Below are 15,239 nucleotides of genomic sequence, written 5' to 3'. Positions count from 1 at the left end.
TGCCATCTATTGACTATTTAATGAAACTACAACTAATACCCACAAGAGATTTTTTTTTTTTTATATTTTCTGATTAATTGTTTAGTCAATGAAATGTAAAGAAAAAATGTCCGTCACAAGCTACCAGAGCTGCAGAGACTAGATGTGTGTTTTTGTCAGCCCTGAACCCAAAAATGTTCAATTTAAAATGTCAATTTAAAGAAAGCAGACTGCAACTGTCAAAATGAATCAATTATGAGAATAGTTAATGTACTGTCATTAGGCACATTAATTAATTACCTAATTATATCAGCTCTATTTGTGATTTAAATGTAAATATAGCTCCACCAATTCAATCAGAACCCATCTTTACTTCCTGAATAAGGATGGCATTTAAAAAAAAATATTAAAAATACATAGACCAACAATATAAAACATTATTTGCATATAAATTGTTGAACCCGTAAATAATGCTGAAAGCTCTCTATGGTTTCCATTGTTCTTGAGCCTCAACACCCTGTACTTTTAAAAGCCTCAAGACTCAAGCTGTAAAACCACATGAATGTGAAAGCAAAACATTCTTATCTGGGATTTCCCTTCTGTCACGGGCTGGGCACAAAAGTGGCTGGTTTATCTGTTACGGAAGTTGTCTTCTTGATGTTTCTGTTGGTGCTACACCTGCCAGGATAATTTGCCTGAAGCTGCACATAAATGGTGGGTACACCTGCGTTTCCAGGTTTCAGGGTCGGTCAGCCTGTGATAATGTTAATCCATTTACTCACTGTTTCAATCTCACTGTCTGCTGCTCATTCTCTTGCTTTCTCTCTCTTTCTTTCACTATAATTCTCTCTCTCTGTGTTTCTAGCAACAGCCTACTTTGTGTTTATCCATTCAAGCCATTTGTGTTGATCTGTCTCTTCCAAGAGATCACAGTCATGTTTGTTTTTCAGGAACATGGGAACAGGGACCTCATCTTTGCTGTTTACCAAAACTGTATGTACATTGTTAGTCTGCATTAAGAGTGCAGGGTTGTGGCAAATCCTGAAAGACATCCATCTTTATTTAGAGGATATTTCTTAATTTGAATCTATTCTTCTGGACATTTTCAGACAAATATTACCATTTTTATTCGATATGCTTTGGTCTTGGAAGTGGAACAGCCCTCTATAGGCCCTTTTGTTGTAAGTTACCATACAGCACAGTATCATTTACGTTCTTGAATGGTTTTTCAAAATAATTTACACTTTATTGGAACAATATACATTTCCAATGATCACATTCATCAACAAACCTACCTGCCTTCTTATTTTGGTTGGTAATAATTCAAGTTTATAACATGGACTCCGTAATGTGTTGCATTTCCAGCTCTCATGGTTCCAGCAGTACTTGCTGTGTTCTTCACCGTAGTGTTTGAGATTGTGGGTGTAGTTTCTGGTGAGCTGAACATTATTATTAACACCAATGTTGTAAAAAAAAAAAATGTTGTAAAAAAAACAAACATATATTTTGCTAGTTTTGGAATGCTAATTTTATTTTAAAGGCCCACCTAATCTTTATGCTTTGTTGGACAACAACGACAATATCAGTGTTCATTTTGAATCTGTCCTCTCAGACCTGCCAGCTCATACTGCAAGATGTAAAGGCCCTCCCTATGACAGAAGAGGTACAATGCATTGTTAACTTACATCAGATTAATAACAACTAAATATTTATTCATCACTGACAAATATGTTGAATTGATTTTTAATGTTTCATTAATATCCATTAGCTTATGCATTATAGCTGATCATAATGGTAGTGAGTAATAATATTGCTGGTAAACTACATTTACCATCAATAGACACTATATGATAAAACAATGATCCTGTTTTCTAATTATAAATTAGTCCCCTCATTAAAAAAAACCCTACTAACATTATCCTCTAACTCTCTTTAGATGTTTACTGGGGCTTTTGTTTTGCACTTTTCGTGGCCATCCTGAACCTCAGCTCGTATCACGGTAAAGCCACATGTGGGATATGCAAATGTCTTGGGAAAGTACTATTTCTGTGATTACATGTTGTGCTTTATTCCAGTCTACACTCTGTCTTATGGATGTGGAATCATGGTGTTCGCTCTTAGAGGAGCAAAACGGAAATACAGCTCTCTAAGGTAGGATTATAAAAGCTAAACTTCGAACATTGATCTGATAGATTGACAGCCTGTGTAGCTTTATCACAGTTTGAAGTCAGCATCTTCAAATGTCTTTGAAAGTGGAAGTGGTGGTATTTGTGCGCTCTGAGAATGTTATTTGTCTCTTTTGGACAGGGAGTTGAGAGAGAGACGACGCCGCTGGTGGTAGAGGGAGTTTTCACCCTGCAGAGGGTCAATTAAGAGGCTGTGAAATTCACTGTGGGTCACATAGCAGAGTTGTGTTTGATGAATTGAACAGGTCATCTGACAGACAATTTATGATCACATACAGCTATAACAGGGATGTAAAGAAATAATTAATTTATAAAACAAGTAATGTGCTGTAAAAATTGTGTTATACTACTGTACAGTGTGTTGGCATTAATCATGGTTTTGTATCACTTACTTACAGGGTTGGGTACCAGATTACATGTAATCAGGATTACGTAATTAGTTTACACAATTTATTTGACTCATTAGCCCAGATTACATTAAAAAAAAGTGCAATTTGATTATAATTACATTGTCAATGATTACTTATTTATAATTTTGATTACGTCTTCAAAATATGTAAATTAGAAAATTTTGAAACTTTTTAAGTCTGACATACAGGGTTTACTCCACTTTGTGGCAGATCTTTCAGGAGAAAAAAAGAACAGTACTGAATATGAAAATGCGTTTTATTTACGTGTTCAAATTTTTGAAGTAATAAAACAAAAGTATTTAGATTAAATTAAACCTTTTTGTAATCCAATGGACTACATCAATAATGACAAACAATCCATGTAATTTGTGTTCAGTAACTGACAACAACCCTGTTTGCTTACTTTTGCATTAAAAGTTCAAGTACAGATTCCTGTGTGTGTGTGTGTGTGTGTGTGTGTGTGTGTGTGTGTGTGTGTGTGTACTGCTTGAACTACACACATCAACACAAAAATACTTCTAGGGAAAAAGACCAAACTATTGTAAACGCTCAAAGTCAAATGCAGAGGGCTTTATTACATGAAAGTAAGGTACATAGAAAATTTCAAGTAACAAAGAAAGTGTTTTTTCTTGGGTTCACAAGTCAAATGCAACGCTACCTTCATAGTCACAATCAGCCATATTCTCCATTCTCCAGCACTCGAAGGGCCCTCAGCCCTCCACCCTATGTAAAAAAAGATGATGCCACTGACCACATACTTATTGTCATCACACTGCTGGTATGGTCCAGTTGTACAGCTAGCACAAATGAACATTGAGGTGTGTAGGTTGATGGTAATTTTAAAATCAGTAACAAAAAAAATACAGTGCTGAAGAGAAATTATACAACTTTTGAAACCACTACAGTTTAAATTGTATGAAGATGTGATTTGCGGTTTTGAGTGACTGCTCTTTATGACCTACCTACATTTGTTTGATTTTTTTTCTCCACTACTTTCTACAAACAACAGCTCAGCTTCTTCTTTTGTTGTCATGATAAACACTTACTTTAAAACTTTGCCCCACCCAGTCTATCAAGAGCTACGTCAGAACAATATAAAAACATTTCCAGTTGAATGAAGTTATTCAAAGAGCATTTTAAAAAACACACGAGAGCATCACACTACTCTGGTTGCACATGTCATAATGTATTGTTTTGTTTGATGAGCATCCACCAATGACAGAGTCGGTTATCTTGATCACAGAACTATGAGTTTAGATATGAGGATATGTGTGTTTGAATTTGTGTTGCTGTCCTTGTGTGTGATGTGATGGATGCATGAAAGAAAGGTAAACGTGGAACTCTACTTCAAAGTATACAGCACAAAATCACATTACTTTAGTACACACTTAGGGGCATTCACAGTGAAGGAATTTAAAGAGCTGGGTGTCATGTGAATAAAAAAAAAAAATACTTGTTTATCTTAATCTGCAGGGGTGTGATCAGAATGGGTGGGTGGGGCAGGGAGAAAGTTACTTGGCATTGGTGGAGCTGCTAAGCATTTTGCGGACGGCCTGGGCGATGGCGTCACGGTCGATGCCATAGATCTTGAGCAGCTCATGAGGTTTGCCACTGCGAGGGACATGGGACACAGCCAGGCGATGCAGATTGAAGCCAGACTCATTGACCATTGCTGAACACACTGCCTCTCCAAGGCCACCTGTGGAACAACAATTCAACACATGAGAGAAATGTGGATGGAAGACCAATCCTCTTTGAAGGATGGAGGACAGCAGCGGTGGAAGTTGTATTTCCGATCCTTTACTATAAGTATCAAAGTATCAGTACTATACTGTGAAACTGTCACTGTCCATTATATATGTTGTTATATGTTTTTTTAATAATATTACTGGTGCATTCATGTGTTTGTTGCATTTCACTGCTGCTGATGTTTGAATTTTAACTACTGGAGCAACTACTGTTATACTAGTTTATTATAGAGCAATATATTATATTCTATTAGATTGTCATATGTTTGCAGAGTCTCTGTCCTGTGAGGACCACGTATCTAAGAAGTCAACTTTTCATTAGCCAGTAATACAGCCCTGTTTTCAGCTTTGGGACAATACATATTCCTGCTTATCCAGTCTTTGTTTTATGTTATATTTTTATATTTTATATTTTCTCAACCCCTAAACAAACAATTCAGTTCAGTTTATCAAAAAAAAAAAAGAAATCAAGTCAAAATCACCAAATTTGGAGATACATTGTTTTTACTGGAAAGGAAGGGTAAGAAAATTTGAAACCTGAAAATGAACTTTAGCTGTCTGACAAATGCCATAAGTACAACATTCGCTCTGAGCAAAAATGAGGTTGTGTATAAGCACAATGTCATCACATGCAGTATACACATCAAAATAAATAAACAGACAAGAAAACATAGCTAAATGTCCCCTTGACCACTATACCACTATCCCTCCTGGTCCAGATGTAAAAGAGATACGCAACATCAGACGGATTATAGTTGCCAAATATCCTTTGTCTAGTCAAGTCTGTGCCATCACCCATCCCCTCTCTTAACAGGCACAGGGCATGGCTGTCTGTGTTATCTAGGTCACAGAGAGCCCCATGGGCACATGCTCAGTTAAGGAAATCTGACAGCACTCTGCCTCTCTGGCTCTAACACTTACAAAATGCACCACAATACCACTACCTTGCCTGCAATGGGGGCATGCAGCAGCAAGCATCCCTTTAGCCAATAAGCAAATGCCACCACACCACGTCTCTGTTGCTGAACCAATGGAAACATGCCACCACAACAGACCCAAGGATATGGACCAATGACAGAGCCCCAGCTTCATTATGCTCAAAAGCTTGTTACTGCTATGTTGGTAGCGGTCATACAATATGCAGAAGCTTAACAGTGTGAGCCATTTTTATGGAAACCTACCTTCATAGTAGTGGTCTTCCACAGTGAGGATTCTTCCCCTGGTGGCGCGTGTGTGGTCGATGATGGTTTTGACATCCAGTGGTTTGATTGTGAAGGGGTCAATGACCCTGATAGAGATTCTCTCTGGAAATGCAGTTCATTCAGTTGATGAATATGACACACACACATAACATAATACCATTAATGACATCGCTACAACTGAGAAGCAATTCATATAATGGTTCTAAAGCCAGGATGGCTTCGTAAATCCTGATTTTATTCAGTAACTAGTTATTAATGTCAGCACAATGCATATAGGAAATATTACAGTGACAATGTAAAAATCACAACTGTATCAACTGTAGGTGTGGGTAATTCTCTAAATACTAAAGTCTACAAAGATGAATAAGAGTCACATCTAAGGAGGGACGTTGCTTTTTCTAAACATAGAGACATTCAGAGCTATGCTGGCATCAGAAGAAGAATCCAGCCTTTACAATAGGTTTTACCTCAGCAAATTTAAGATGTAATTTATCTAAACAAATATAATATTCCGTCCTTCTTGCGACCAAAAACAGTATTTAATGTATCCTACCTTTCTTTAAATGTTCAGCTGCAGCCAGGGCCTCGTGCAAAGTCACACCAGCTGCCACTACAGTCACCTGGTCATCTTTGCTCTGGTACACCACCTGGTAAATGGAAAGGTGTTGTCTTCTGTTTCTGGTTTCAATGTTGTTGTGTTCATGTTGTAGAGATAGTTTTCTGTTTTCTTATTTTCCTCACACTGTCTTAACAGTTATACAAGCACAAACACTGTTTTACCTTAGCCTGTCCAACATGGAAGTCCTCGTTGCTGTTATAGATGATGGCACTGTCTTGGCGGCTGGTTCGGATGTAGCAAACGCCCTTTATAAGGGAAACATGACAATCATCAGACAGCAAATTGGCTGTTTTTGCTACTAAATAAATGTTACGCAGATACTGTAGGGAACACTGCATTTAGCTTTTATGTACCTTTGTGGTTGCAGCCATTTCTACAGCCTTCTCTGTAGACACACCGTCACTGGGATAGAAAATGGTTGCTGTGGGAAGGGCCCTGAACATAGCCACGTCCTCTAGACCCATCAGAGAGGGGCCCTCCTCTCCTGCAATATGTACATTTATTGTTGATTCAGAAAACAGAACATTCAGAAAATCCTCTAAAGTTATTGACAGGTCAGGTGAGCTGATGCATGCAGATCCACAGACATTGAGCCAGACTTTGCATGCAATATACCTGCACTAACAGAGGGACACCTGGTTCCCTGTTGACAGCTTCCAGGGCAGACAGGAAGGGAGAAAAGGGGTAGGATTGAGTACTAGCTGTAAGGCCAAAGGAGGTAAATGGCAAGGAAAACACAGGATTAGAGGGAAAGAGATAAAGGATTGCAACAACTGCTCACTCACAAACACACACACAGATCATCCAATTATAAATTTACCACCGTTGGGGTATTGTGAATATGGTCTGAAAAATGGGTCTTGTTTAATGTCTGGCTTCGGTGTGAGGGGAATAAAGGTGAATTTTGTGAAGGTGTGGACGGGCACAGTGTGTGAGAGGCTCATTAGCAGCAGTTTACTAACCGGTGGACAGGCCGCAATGGGAGCCACACAGGTTGATGTTGCTTTCTGAGATGGATGCCATGCGGAGCTGGTCGTAGGCGCGGGTGAAAAAGGAAGCCAGAGTGCTGGCAAAGACAACATTCCTTTCACGGGCAGCACATCCCATGGCAACACTCACCTGGGAAAGGAATTTATGGTTTCTTAGTACCTATACACGGGCACATTAGATATAACCTATAGACACAGGTCACACGCACTTGATCCCAAAAAGATCACCCAGAGGGTCAAATACCTGTGGCCCAAGCCACATTTGAAAGCCTCTTTGAACCAAAGACCACGTTAAGTAGAGAGTCAGGGAGAAGCGTTTTCTCCAAAGCTCTGGAGCTTATTTTCCCATATGGGTGGAATCAGCAGCATACCTCCGCTTAGAAATAATTTCCTTTGTCCTGTCTCAAAAACTCTCCCCAATTCCACAACTTCTTTTCATGCTTTGTCCAAAGCAACAACTAAGCATCCATGAAAGTGCAAATATGATGTTAGATAAATTCTTATAGATAAAATCAAAGAAACACACTACTTCTTCAAAGGCTGAACTTTAACTAGCAGTTGTTTCATCCAAGCCAAAAATGGTTGCTATTAATAATGAATGTATATAATTAAAGTACATTTCTTTGTGTTTATAGCGAATAAAGTGTTGTTTTATTTAAAAGGCAATGGGTTTTCGTCTAGTTTTTATAAGCTGCTAAAATGTTGTCATTCAACTTTTGACTTTTCTCATACATTCAGCCAGATGGTCCCACCCTCTGTGCTGATTAATATTTTACTTCTGAATACACTTGTCATGACAGCTTATCGTCATACACATGCCTGACCTACATTGAAGTTCGCTGCCACTGGAGCCGTAACAGCACGAGGAATTAACGACTGATTGCCTCATTCCAAATCTTTTCCATCTAAGTTTGGAGAAAATAATGACGGAGGCAGAAGAAGGACGGTGCCTAAACACTGGTGTCAGCAGCAACCACATTGACCATAAGGAGGCAAATGGGATGTGTCTACCCGTCTTTACATTATGGATAGAAAAGTCATGCATAATTAAGTGACTCGGGCTCCGACTCACAGCTGTGAGATGTAAAGTTGTAGTCGTATCCAATCAGAGCTGAGAAAAAGCAATTTACTCAGCAAATTCACCACATTAAAGAATGAGAGGGACTGGGTTTTTAATAAGAGGGCATTAGACCAAGAATGCTGTGCACAGAATATGGACGGCTTTGTTAATAAATATATGTCTTACTTAATATATTTTCTCAAGCTTTGTGAAACAGGCTTGGTGCTCTAGATTCATGAGGGATCATACCATGTTCTGCTGAGCGATGTAGCACTCCACAAAGCGGTTAGGATGCTCATTCTTGAAGATCTCTGAATAGGTGAGGTTGTTGGTGTCTCCATCGAGGGCCACAACGCGTTCATTGTAGCGTCCCAACTTGGCCAATGCCATCCCATATGCCTTCCGTGTGGCAATCTGTAAAGGAGAGAGACCATTAACAGAGTTTGTTGGTTCATATTTACACAGCATTCAACAATTTGCCTGTCTGGCTTCAGTATACATTGTGAGAACATATACTTGAGACATGAGGATGAGGAGGTGAATGAAGTCTGTGCTTGTAAGAGACAAACCTTTTCTCCAGCCTTGTAGTTGGGTGCGCTCGGCATCCTGATGTTCCTCAGGCTGACCGGCGGGGAGTCCTCTGTGGGTGCTGGAGGGTACAGGTGCTTGCTGCTGTTCGTGATACGGCTCTGCAGGTCCTTCATAACCATCTCGGCCATGTCTTTGGGCAGAGGTTTGGCATGCCACCCCAGCTTATCCTCTGCAGCTGAAACCACACAAACATGGCATCACATTGATGGATTTAAACACTGTTTCATGGATGGGTCACACACTTAAGCTGGAAAGCGGCCGCTGTATGCTTCGGCATATAATATGTGCAAGAGTGAGAGGGACACATTTGCAGATGAGGAGTGGACTGTGACAGACTTTTACCTGGAATGCCTTTGCCCTTGATGGTTTTAGCAATGATGGCAGTGGGTTGATGACGTGGCTGGCTCAGAGCTTTGCAAAGCTCCTCCACACTGTGTCCATCTACAATGATGGCATGCCAGCTACACACACACACAAAGCATGAATCAAAGACAAACATTAAAACACTTCATATAGATAAATGGCATGGACACACACCAGGTGAGTATTCACACAGTGTAACAGTTGAGAATAGACACCAGATAATATGTGTTGCTAAAATGCTACTTGTGCTACCACAACCTTTTACATAATCTTCCAACAGATACAGTCCATTGACAGCCTCAACTGCAACATTAATTTTCAGTTTTATGCACTATTACCCAAAAGCTTCGCAGCGTTTCTGATATTTCTCCACGTGATGTTGCAGGGGTGCGGGGTCACTTTGGCCCAGACGGTTGATATCCATGATGGCCACCAGGTTGTCAAGCTGATAGTAGGAGGCGAACGACATGGCCTCCCAGACAGCACCCTCTGACATCTCCCCATCCCCCAGCAGGCAGTACACACGATAACTGAGATAAAGAACAGGGTGAGATGAGGGTGGGGTGTAGTGCTTTCAAGATGCAGGCAAATCTCACTTAAATGTTCTCTGACACTTTTCCAGTCAGATTGATTTCTTTTTCCATTATCTGACAGTTGGGCCGGTAACCAGCTGTGACATGATAAAAGCTTCCTGAGGCCCCTAAAGGCGTGGCTGCTGAGTTTCACACCTGCCTCTGAAACAAGTCTCCCATGAAAATCCTATCACTGAAAATGGGGCAAATTGTTGTCTTATTTTATAAAAAAAAATTTATATAAATAAAGTGCATCATAAGTACATCTTATGGTACATGATATCTATATACAGTAGGTGTTTCATTCAATGGGGGTTTTTTTGTGTTTTTTTGGATGCCATTACAAAGGAAATGGAATTATTTTTGCAATGATAAATTAGAACAATGGACTAAAATATGAATACATGGTTGAAAGCACAACGTCTGAATTTGATTCTGAGATTAAATCTGCTTGGATGGTAAAAATAACTGAGATATGACTGCCGGGCCTGTGATTATTAGAGCAGAAGAATCGTGAGAGCAGAGCATGTAGCTGCAGCACACACCCACAGAATCTGGAAAATCCTTATCACTGAACCCTCAAAAGAAGTATGATGTTTAGTGCATGAACACACCATAATGTAGTGAGCATTCATATTGTATATCAAATGAAGTGAAATCAAATAAAGTCTCACGTTTTTTTTAATGCATGTAAGAAATCTAAAATGCATATAAACATAACAAAAAATGCTTATAAAGCTAGTAAAGTCATTTTTTTCACTTTCGTGTGTGCCCACATGTATAAGGGATTACCTGGACTTGTCAAAGTATTTCCCAGTGTAAGCCATTCCACAGGCCACACCAAGACCCTGCCCCAAGGAGCCAGTGGCTATGTCCACAAATTGCTGCTTCTGAAATGCACACAACACACACATACACACACAGTAAAGTTTTCTTAAAAACTGTTGGTACACTGTTTGTGCTCCATGAGATGATTCCTTATGTGTGGAACAATATGTGAAAGCTTACAGGGGTTGGGTGGCCCTCCAGGGTAGAGTCAACGTGGCACAAACTGAGCAGCTCGCTCTCCTTCAGGAAGCCGGCTTCAACCCACATGGAGTACAGGGCTGGAGCAGCATGACCCTGAGGGAAAAAATAACCACAAATCAATGTTATGTTAAGTAATCAAAGGAAAAGGTCATATTCTGGATGGCATATAGACAAAACAAAACTATGAAAACAGAGCCTCCTGTCCAGGCCAGTAGGACTGACTGAGTCTCACCTTGGACAGGATGAAGCGGTCATTGTTGAAGTTACGCGGGTCATCGTAGCGGTACTTCATGGTGTGGAAGAAAAGCACAGGCATGATCTCTGCCACACTGCAGCATGATGTTGGGTGTCTACACGAGAGGAAGAGGAGACGTTGCTGTTATCCATATGTCAGACTTAAGTACATACACATGCACACAGGAATGTACTGCAACCAAAAAAAACCCACTGCTTTAATTTGAACACATTCATTATTATCAAAAGCATAGGCCTATAGTTAGAAATCAGGTTACTATGAATACAACGTTGCATATTGTTACAGGTGGAAAATGATGCTACACTCTGAAAATGCTACACTATAATTGCAGAGTTGTGACTATAGATGCAGCCCAGAAGCAAAATTACAATGACTGAAAATAGTGCACATACACCCTTTTGAGCTGTATAAAAAGCTGAACATGTGGGTGGCTTTTATAGATTTTTAGATGTCACAGTTTAATCCTAAAGAGAAAACCATTTTGTAATGCTAATAGAGCATACAACATGCAAAAGCCCACAACAGATTAGATAGATAACTGGTTTTAAATGCAATCAAAATGACACATGGAAAAGTTATTAGGCTACTTACTCATTACTCATTTACACTAATTAGACTTACATTATAATTAATATTTTAAGCTAAGAAACATTTTGTTAAACTTTCTTCGGTTTCTCTTTGTTCCCATCAAGTGTCTCTTAAACACAACAGCACTGTGCATAGGGGTATATGATAACCCTCTTGATTCTTCAAATAGAGACAATTTGGCGGTTAGTTGTTCAAACCATGTGAATTCCTGGGGGAGAGGGCACTGTCATTTTTTTTAATCTCTAAAGAGGCATTTTCTTTTCTTTCTGTTGTGATACTGAACAATGCAACAACAATCTTTAATATAGCTATAAAGGGACATGACATACAGGATTTCAGATCAATAACACAGGGAGATCTACTGTGTCCAAAATTGCATCGGAGCATATCACCTTTCCACAGTCAGAAATCATATACAATATTTATCCTTCAAATGTTACAAAAGTGAATAGAAGATTTTGAAATAACTAATGCATATAACATTTTAAGTCATTCTCTATAATATGAAAATCTTATCATCTGACAAAATGATTCACGTTAAATCTCAGCTGTGATTTCAGTGTCCTACAGTCTGTGAATGTTAACCGCAGTACACTCAGGAGGGTAAATGTGTGCACTGAAATATCTGCAGCATGGTATATATTTTATATTTCACAAAGTTCTATAAAGAAGAGTATAAAAAAACATTGTGAAATCTACATATTTTAATTTCATTCATTTAATTAATAAGAAATCCATCATCACCTATCAAATAACAATTGTGGATGTTCAAATTATCAGTCGGTGATGTTTGACCAGAGGAGGAGAACAAAGGCAGGACATGCTGTTCCTTTGGCCCTTCACTTGCATTTATGTGCATCTGTACATGCATGTATGTAGCTAAGTAACTATTGGTGTTCATCTATGCATGCTGCAAATAATAAATTATGTTTTGCACAATTTTTGTATATTTGCATTGTGCATTGCATTTACAGACTTAAAGCTCATGTCTGAGAGTCAGTGGAGGCGACTCACCCGCTGCCCGCTGCAGTTGTCGCCTTGATGGAGTTGATTCGGAGGCGGTTGGCAATGTTCCTCAGCGCCTGCACTGTCTGCTGGTCAGGTTTGTGGTAATCCTCCATGAAGGCAAAATGTCAGGTTCCTCAGCACCAGAAAAGTGGACCAACTAAGATCCTTTGTTGAGTTTGTGTGTTTTGATTGTGTGTGTGTGTGAGAGAGTGAGGGTTGCCAAAGAGCAGCACCTGTATGTGTGTGTGTGAGTGGCGGAGGCAGAGAGAAAGAGAGAGAGAATGGAGGAGAAGTTGGATTTATCCTATCAGGCATGCAGACACATAGATGCCCAAGGACACACTGCACCCCCCCCACACACACACACACACACACAACACACACACACACACATACACAGAGGGGGAGAGGAGGGGGAATCCAGTGACGTGAGCTGGGAGTTGCTGCCTAAATCCAATGGCCCTTATTTCATTGGCTACTGTGTGACTAGGATGGTGGAGGAGTGTCATAGTTAGATGTGCCTTAGTATGTGTGCGTGTGCGTGTGCGTGTGCGTGTGCGTGTGCGTGTGTGTGTGCGTGTGTGTGTGTCTGTGTCTGTGTCTGTGTCTATGTGCCTGAAAGGAGGGGCTGGATAATTGGGGGGGAGGAGGGGCAGACATTTGAAGCATCTCACCCTGATTCACTTTGGCTTTACTGTCTAAACTAATCATTTAGAATTTGATGGTTGATTGTTCTTTGTTATTTACTTACACCAAACACCCATTTGTATCGCCCAAGCACATGTTTAAACAGGCTCTAACTTGTGTTTGTTTGACATTAAACAGAAAATAAAAATGAGCGAAGTGACAAATGCAGAATTAGCAATAAAGAGGAAAAAGACTTTTCAGCACTCTGTTTTCTTATCAAGTTTTACAAGACCAGATACTGATGAACTTTTTTCGCATCATTCATCATACTATAATAACTGTAATGAACTTTTACTTTCACCATCCTGATGAAAAATGCTTAATGCAGAATACAAAATACAAAAAATACAAAATACAAAGAATGCAAGAGAGACAGACAGAGAATGACGAACACTAGATCTCATCTTCATATATATTCCTTTGTTCTTTATTTTCGTTAAGTCCTACTATTGTTGTACTATACAATGTAGTATATTGGTGGTGTTGTTGTTGTTGTTGTTGACGTGTATTATGTTATAATATACTTTGTATAGTGTGCGGTATACATAGTGTTTATAATGTAGTGATGGGCAAGCAATTTTTTGTTATCTTTTTCCTCACATTCTGAATCAGTGTACCTACATTGTTAACTTTGTGCAAGCTGCTTTTGGCAATACTGTTCTTAATCATGCATTAAAGCAAATTTGAATATGAGAAAGGGAGAATGAGACAAAGACAGAATAAGATCATAAAGGGAAGAGTGGCAGTGTCCTTTAAGTTGAAGATTTACTTCTAAAATGGTCAGAATGGCACACACCAACATCTCTCCTCAGTCATGATCTGTGTTTAATGTACATATAACTCTTATTATATCTATTTTCATTATGTTTTTCTTATCTTTTCCTTTTTTTAAACTTTTAAATAATGTGTATTTTCCTGTCTGTTGTGTTGTATCTGGAGAGGCTGTAGGGAGTAAATTTCCCCAGTGTGGGATCAATAATTATCTCCTAATTATTTCCTCCTCACTGTCACTGTTTTCTTCTGTCTAGCATCTTGATGCTCAGTGAGTTTGACTGAGGACACTTTGTTCTTTAGCCCAAAAACCTTCTGCAGCAGACCTGGGCCAGATATACAGACATATTTGGACCTCACCACTGAGGAAAAAAAACCTCTATTATCTACTAGAGTTGCTTTTTCCTCTCTCTTAAATTTAAGATGACCTATTTAACACAATTTGGAAGCAGAGTTTGTAATTGCACGGATAAATAAAGCACAGTGGTATTATGCTACACCAAGTACACAGTACAGACTTACCCTTTTCTACCATTTACCACAATGTATTTTCATTGTATTTGAATTGTATTGTGTGAAATTAAATATGAATGCTGACTCCAAAATCTTTTTTTTCACTCATGTTTGTAAACTTTAAATGGAAAATATCAATGTATCATTAAAATTATTTTGATAAATAACAGATTTTCAACAACTGACATGTTGGTATTTGATTTTAAGCCTTTGCACAAACATGTATGTGCACATAAAACATCTGACTATGTTATGATGACGAAGAGATTCGGCCTGCCATCTAGAGGATAATCTTTGATGGTACATTTGACCTGTTTCTACTGCTCACTGCTGTATTGAATGTTTGATCTGAAGACAATCAATAAAATGACAATATACCAAATAAAAATTTGGTATATTGTTATGTACTGGATCTTTTGGTGAATTTGATATTTTTTGAAGACATGAAGTGCAAACTGTCCATGATTGACAGGATGATTTAGAAGAGTTGTTTCATTCCAAAACTGCTGATGTGGTACAGTCCAGGATCTTCCACTGAACCGAGGAGAGGGGTAGTGTCAAAGTCTTTTAGGATTTTAGGCCTATCTGTTTTATTACAGCTACAATAGATCAGTCAGACAATACTGTCTGTTGCTTGACATAAAAGGTCACAGTAGATCAGAGAGGCG

At 39.0% G+C, this 15,239-nt stretch overlaps 1 protein-coding gene across 1 annotated transcript; it reads right to left on the bottom strand.

The window, feature by feature from the left end:
* Window positions 1-3,962: 3,962 nt before the first annotated feature.
* Window positions 3,963-12,924, bottom strand: LOC127371775 (transketolase-like). Its single transcript, XM_051414820.1, has 14 exons — window positions 12,607-12,924; window positions 10,981-11,098; window positions 10,728-10,841; window positions 10,512-10,609; window positions 9,486-9,677; window positions 9,127-9,245; window positions 8,763-8,959; window positions 8,443-8,607; window positions 7,107-7,263; window positions 6,498-6,628; window positions 6,306-6,389; window positions 6,079-6,172; window positions 5,505-5,627; window positions 3,963-4,274 (listed from the first exon to the last, which is right to left on the bottom strand). The coding sequence occupies exons 1-14, from the start codon at window positions 12,711-12,713 to the stop codon at window positions 4,087-4,089; spliced, it is 1,887 nt and encodes a 628-aa protein (XP_051270780.1). The 5' UTR covers window positions 12,714-12,924; the 3' UTR covers window positions 3,963-4,086.
* Between the last annotated feature and the right edge of the window lie 2,315 nt (window positions 12,925-15,239).

This window comes from Dicentrarchus labrax, unplaced genomic scaffold (assembly GCF_905237075.1).
Source record: "Dicentrarchus labrax unplaced genomic scaffold, dlabrax2021, whole genome shotgun sequence".
Classification (NCBI taxonomy): domain Eukaryota; kingdom Metazoa; phylum Chordata; class Actinopteri; family Moronidae; genus Dicentrarchus; species Dicentrarchus labrax.
This window is presented reverse-complemented; position numbering and strand designations above follow the sequence as displayed.

What these genes read in the sequence shown, in the direction of transcription:
- LOC127371775 (XM_051414820.1), bottom strand. Translation starts at nt 12,713, where the DNA reads ATGGAGGATTACCACAAACCTGACCAGCAGACAGTGCAGGCGCTGAGG. An exon ending in ACAACTGCAGCGGGCAGCGG is followed by an intron (nt 11,099 to 12,606) that starts GTGAGTCGCCTC and finishes CCTCTCGTGTAG; the next exon opens with ACACCCAACATCATGCTGCA. An exon ending in GGAAGACCACTACTATGAAG is followed by an intron (nt 4,275 to 5,504) that starts GTAGGTTTCCAT and finishes GTTGTTCCACAG; the next exon opens with GTGGCCTTGGAGAGGCAGTG.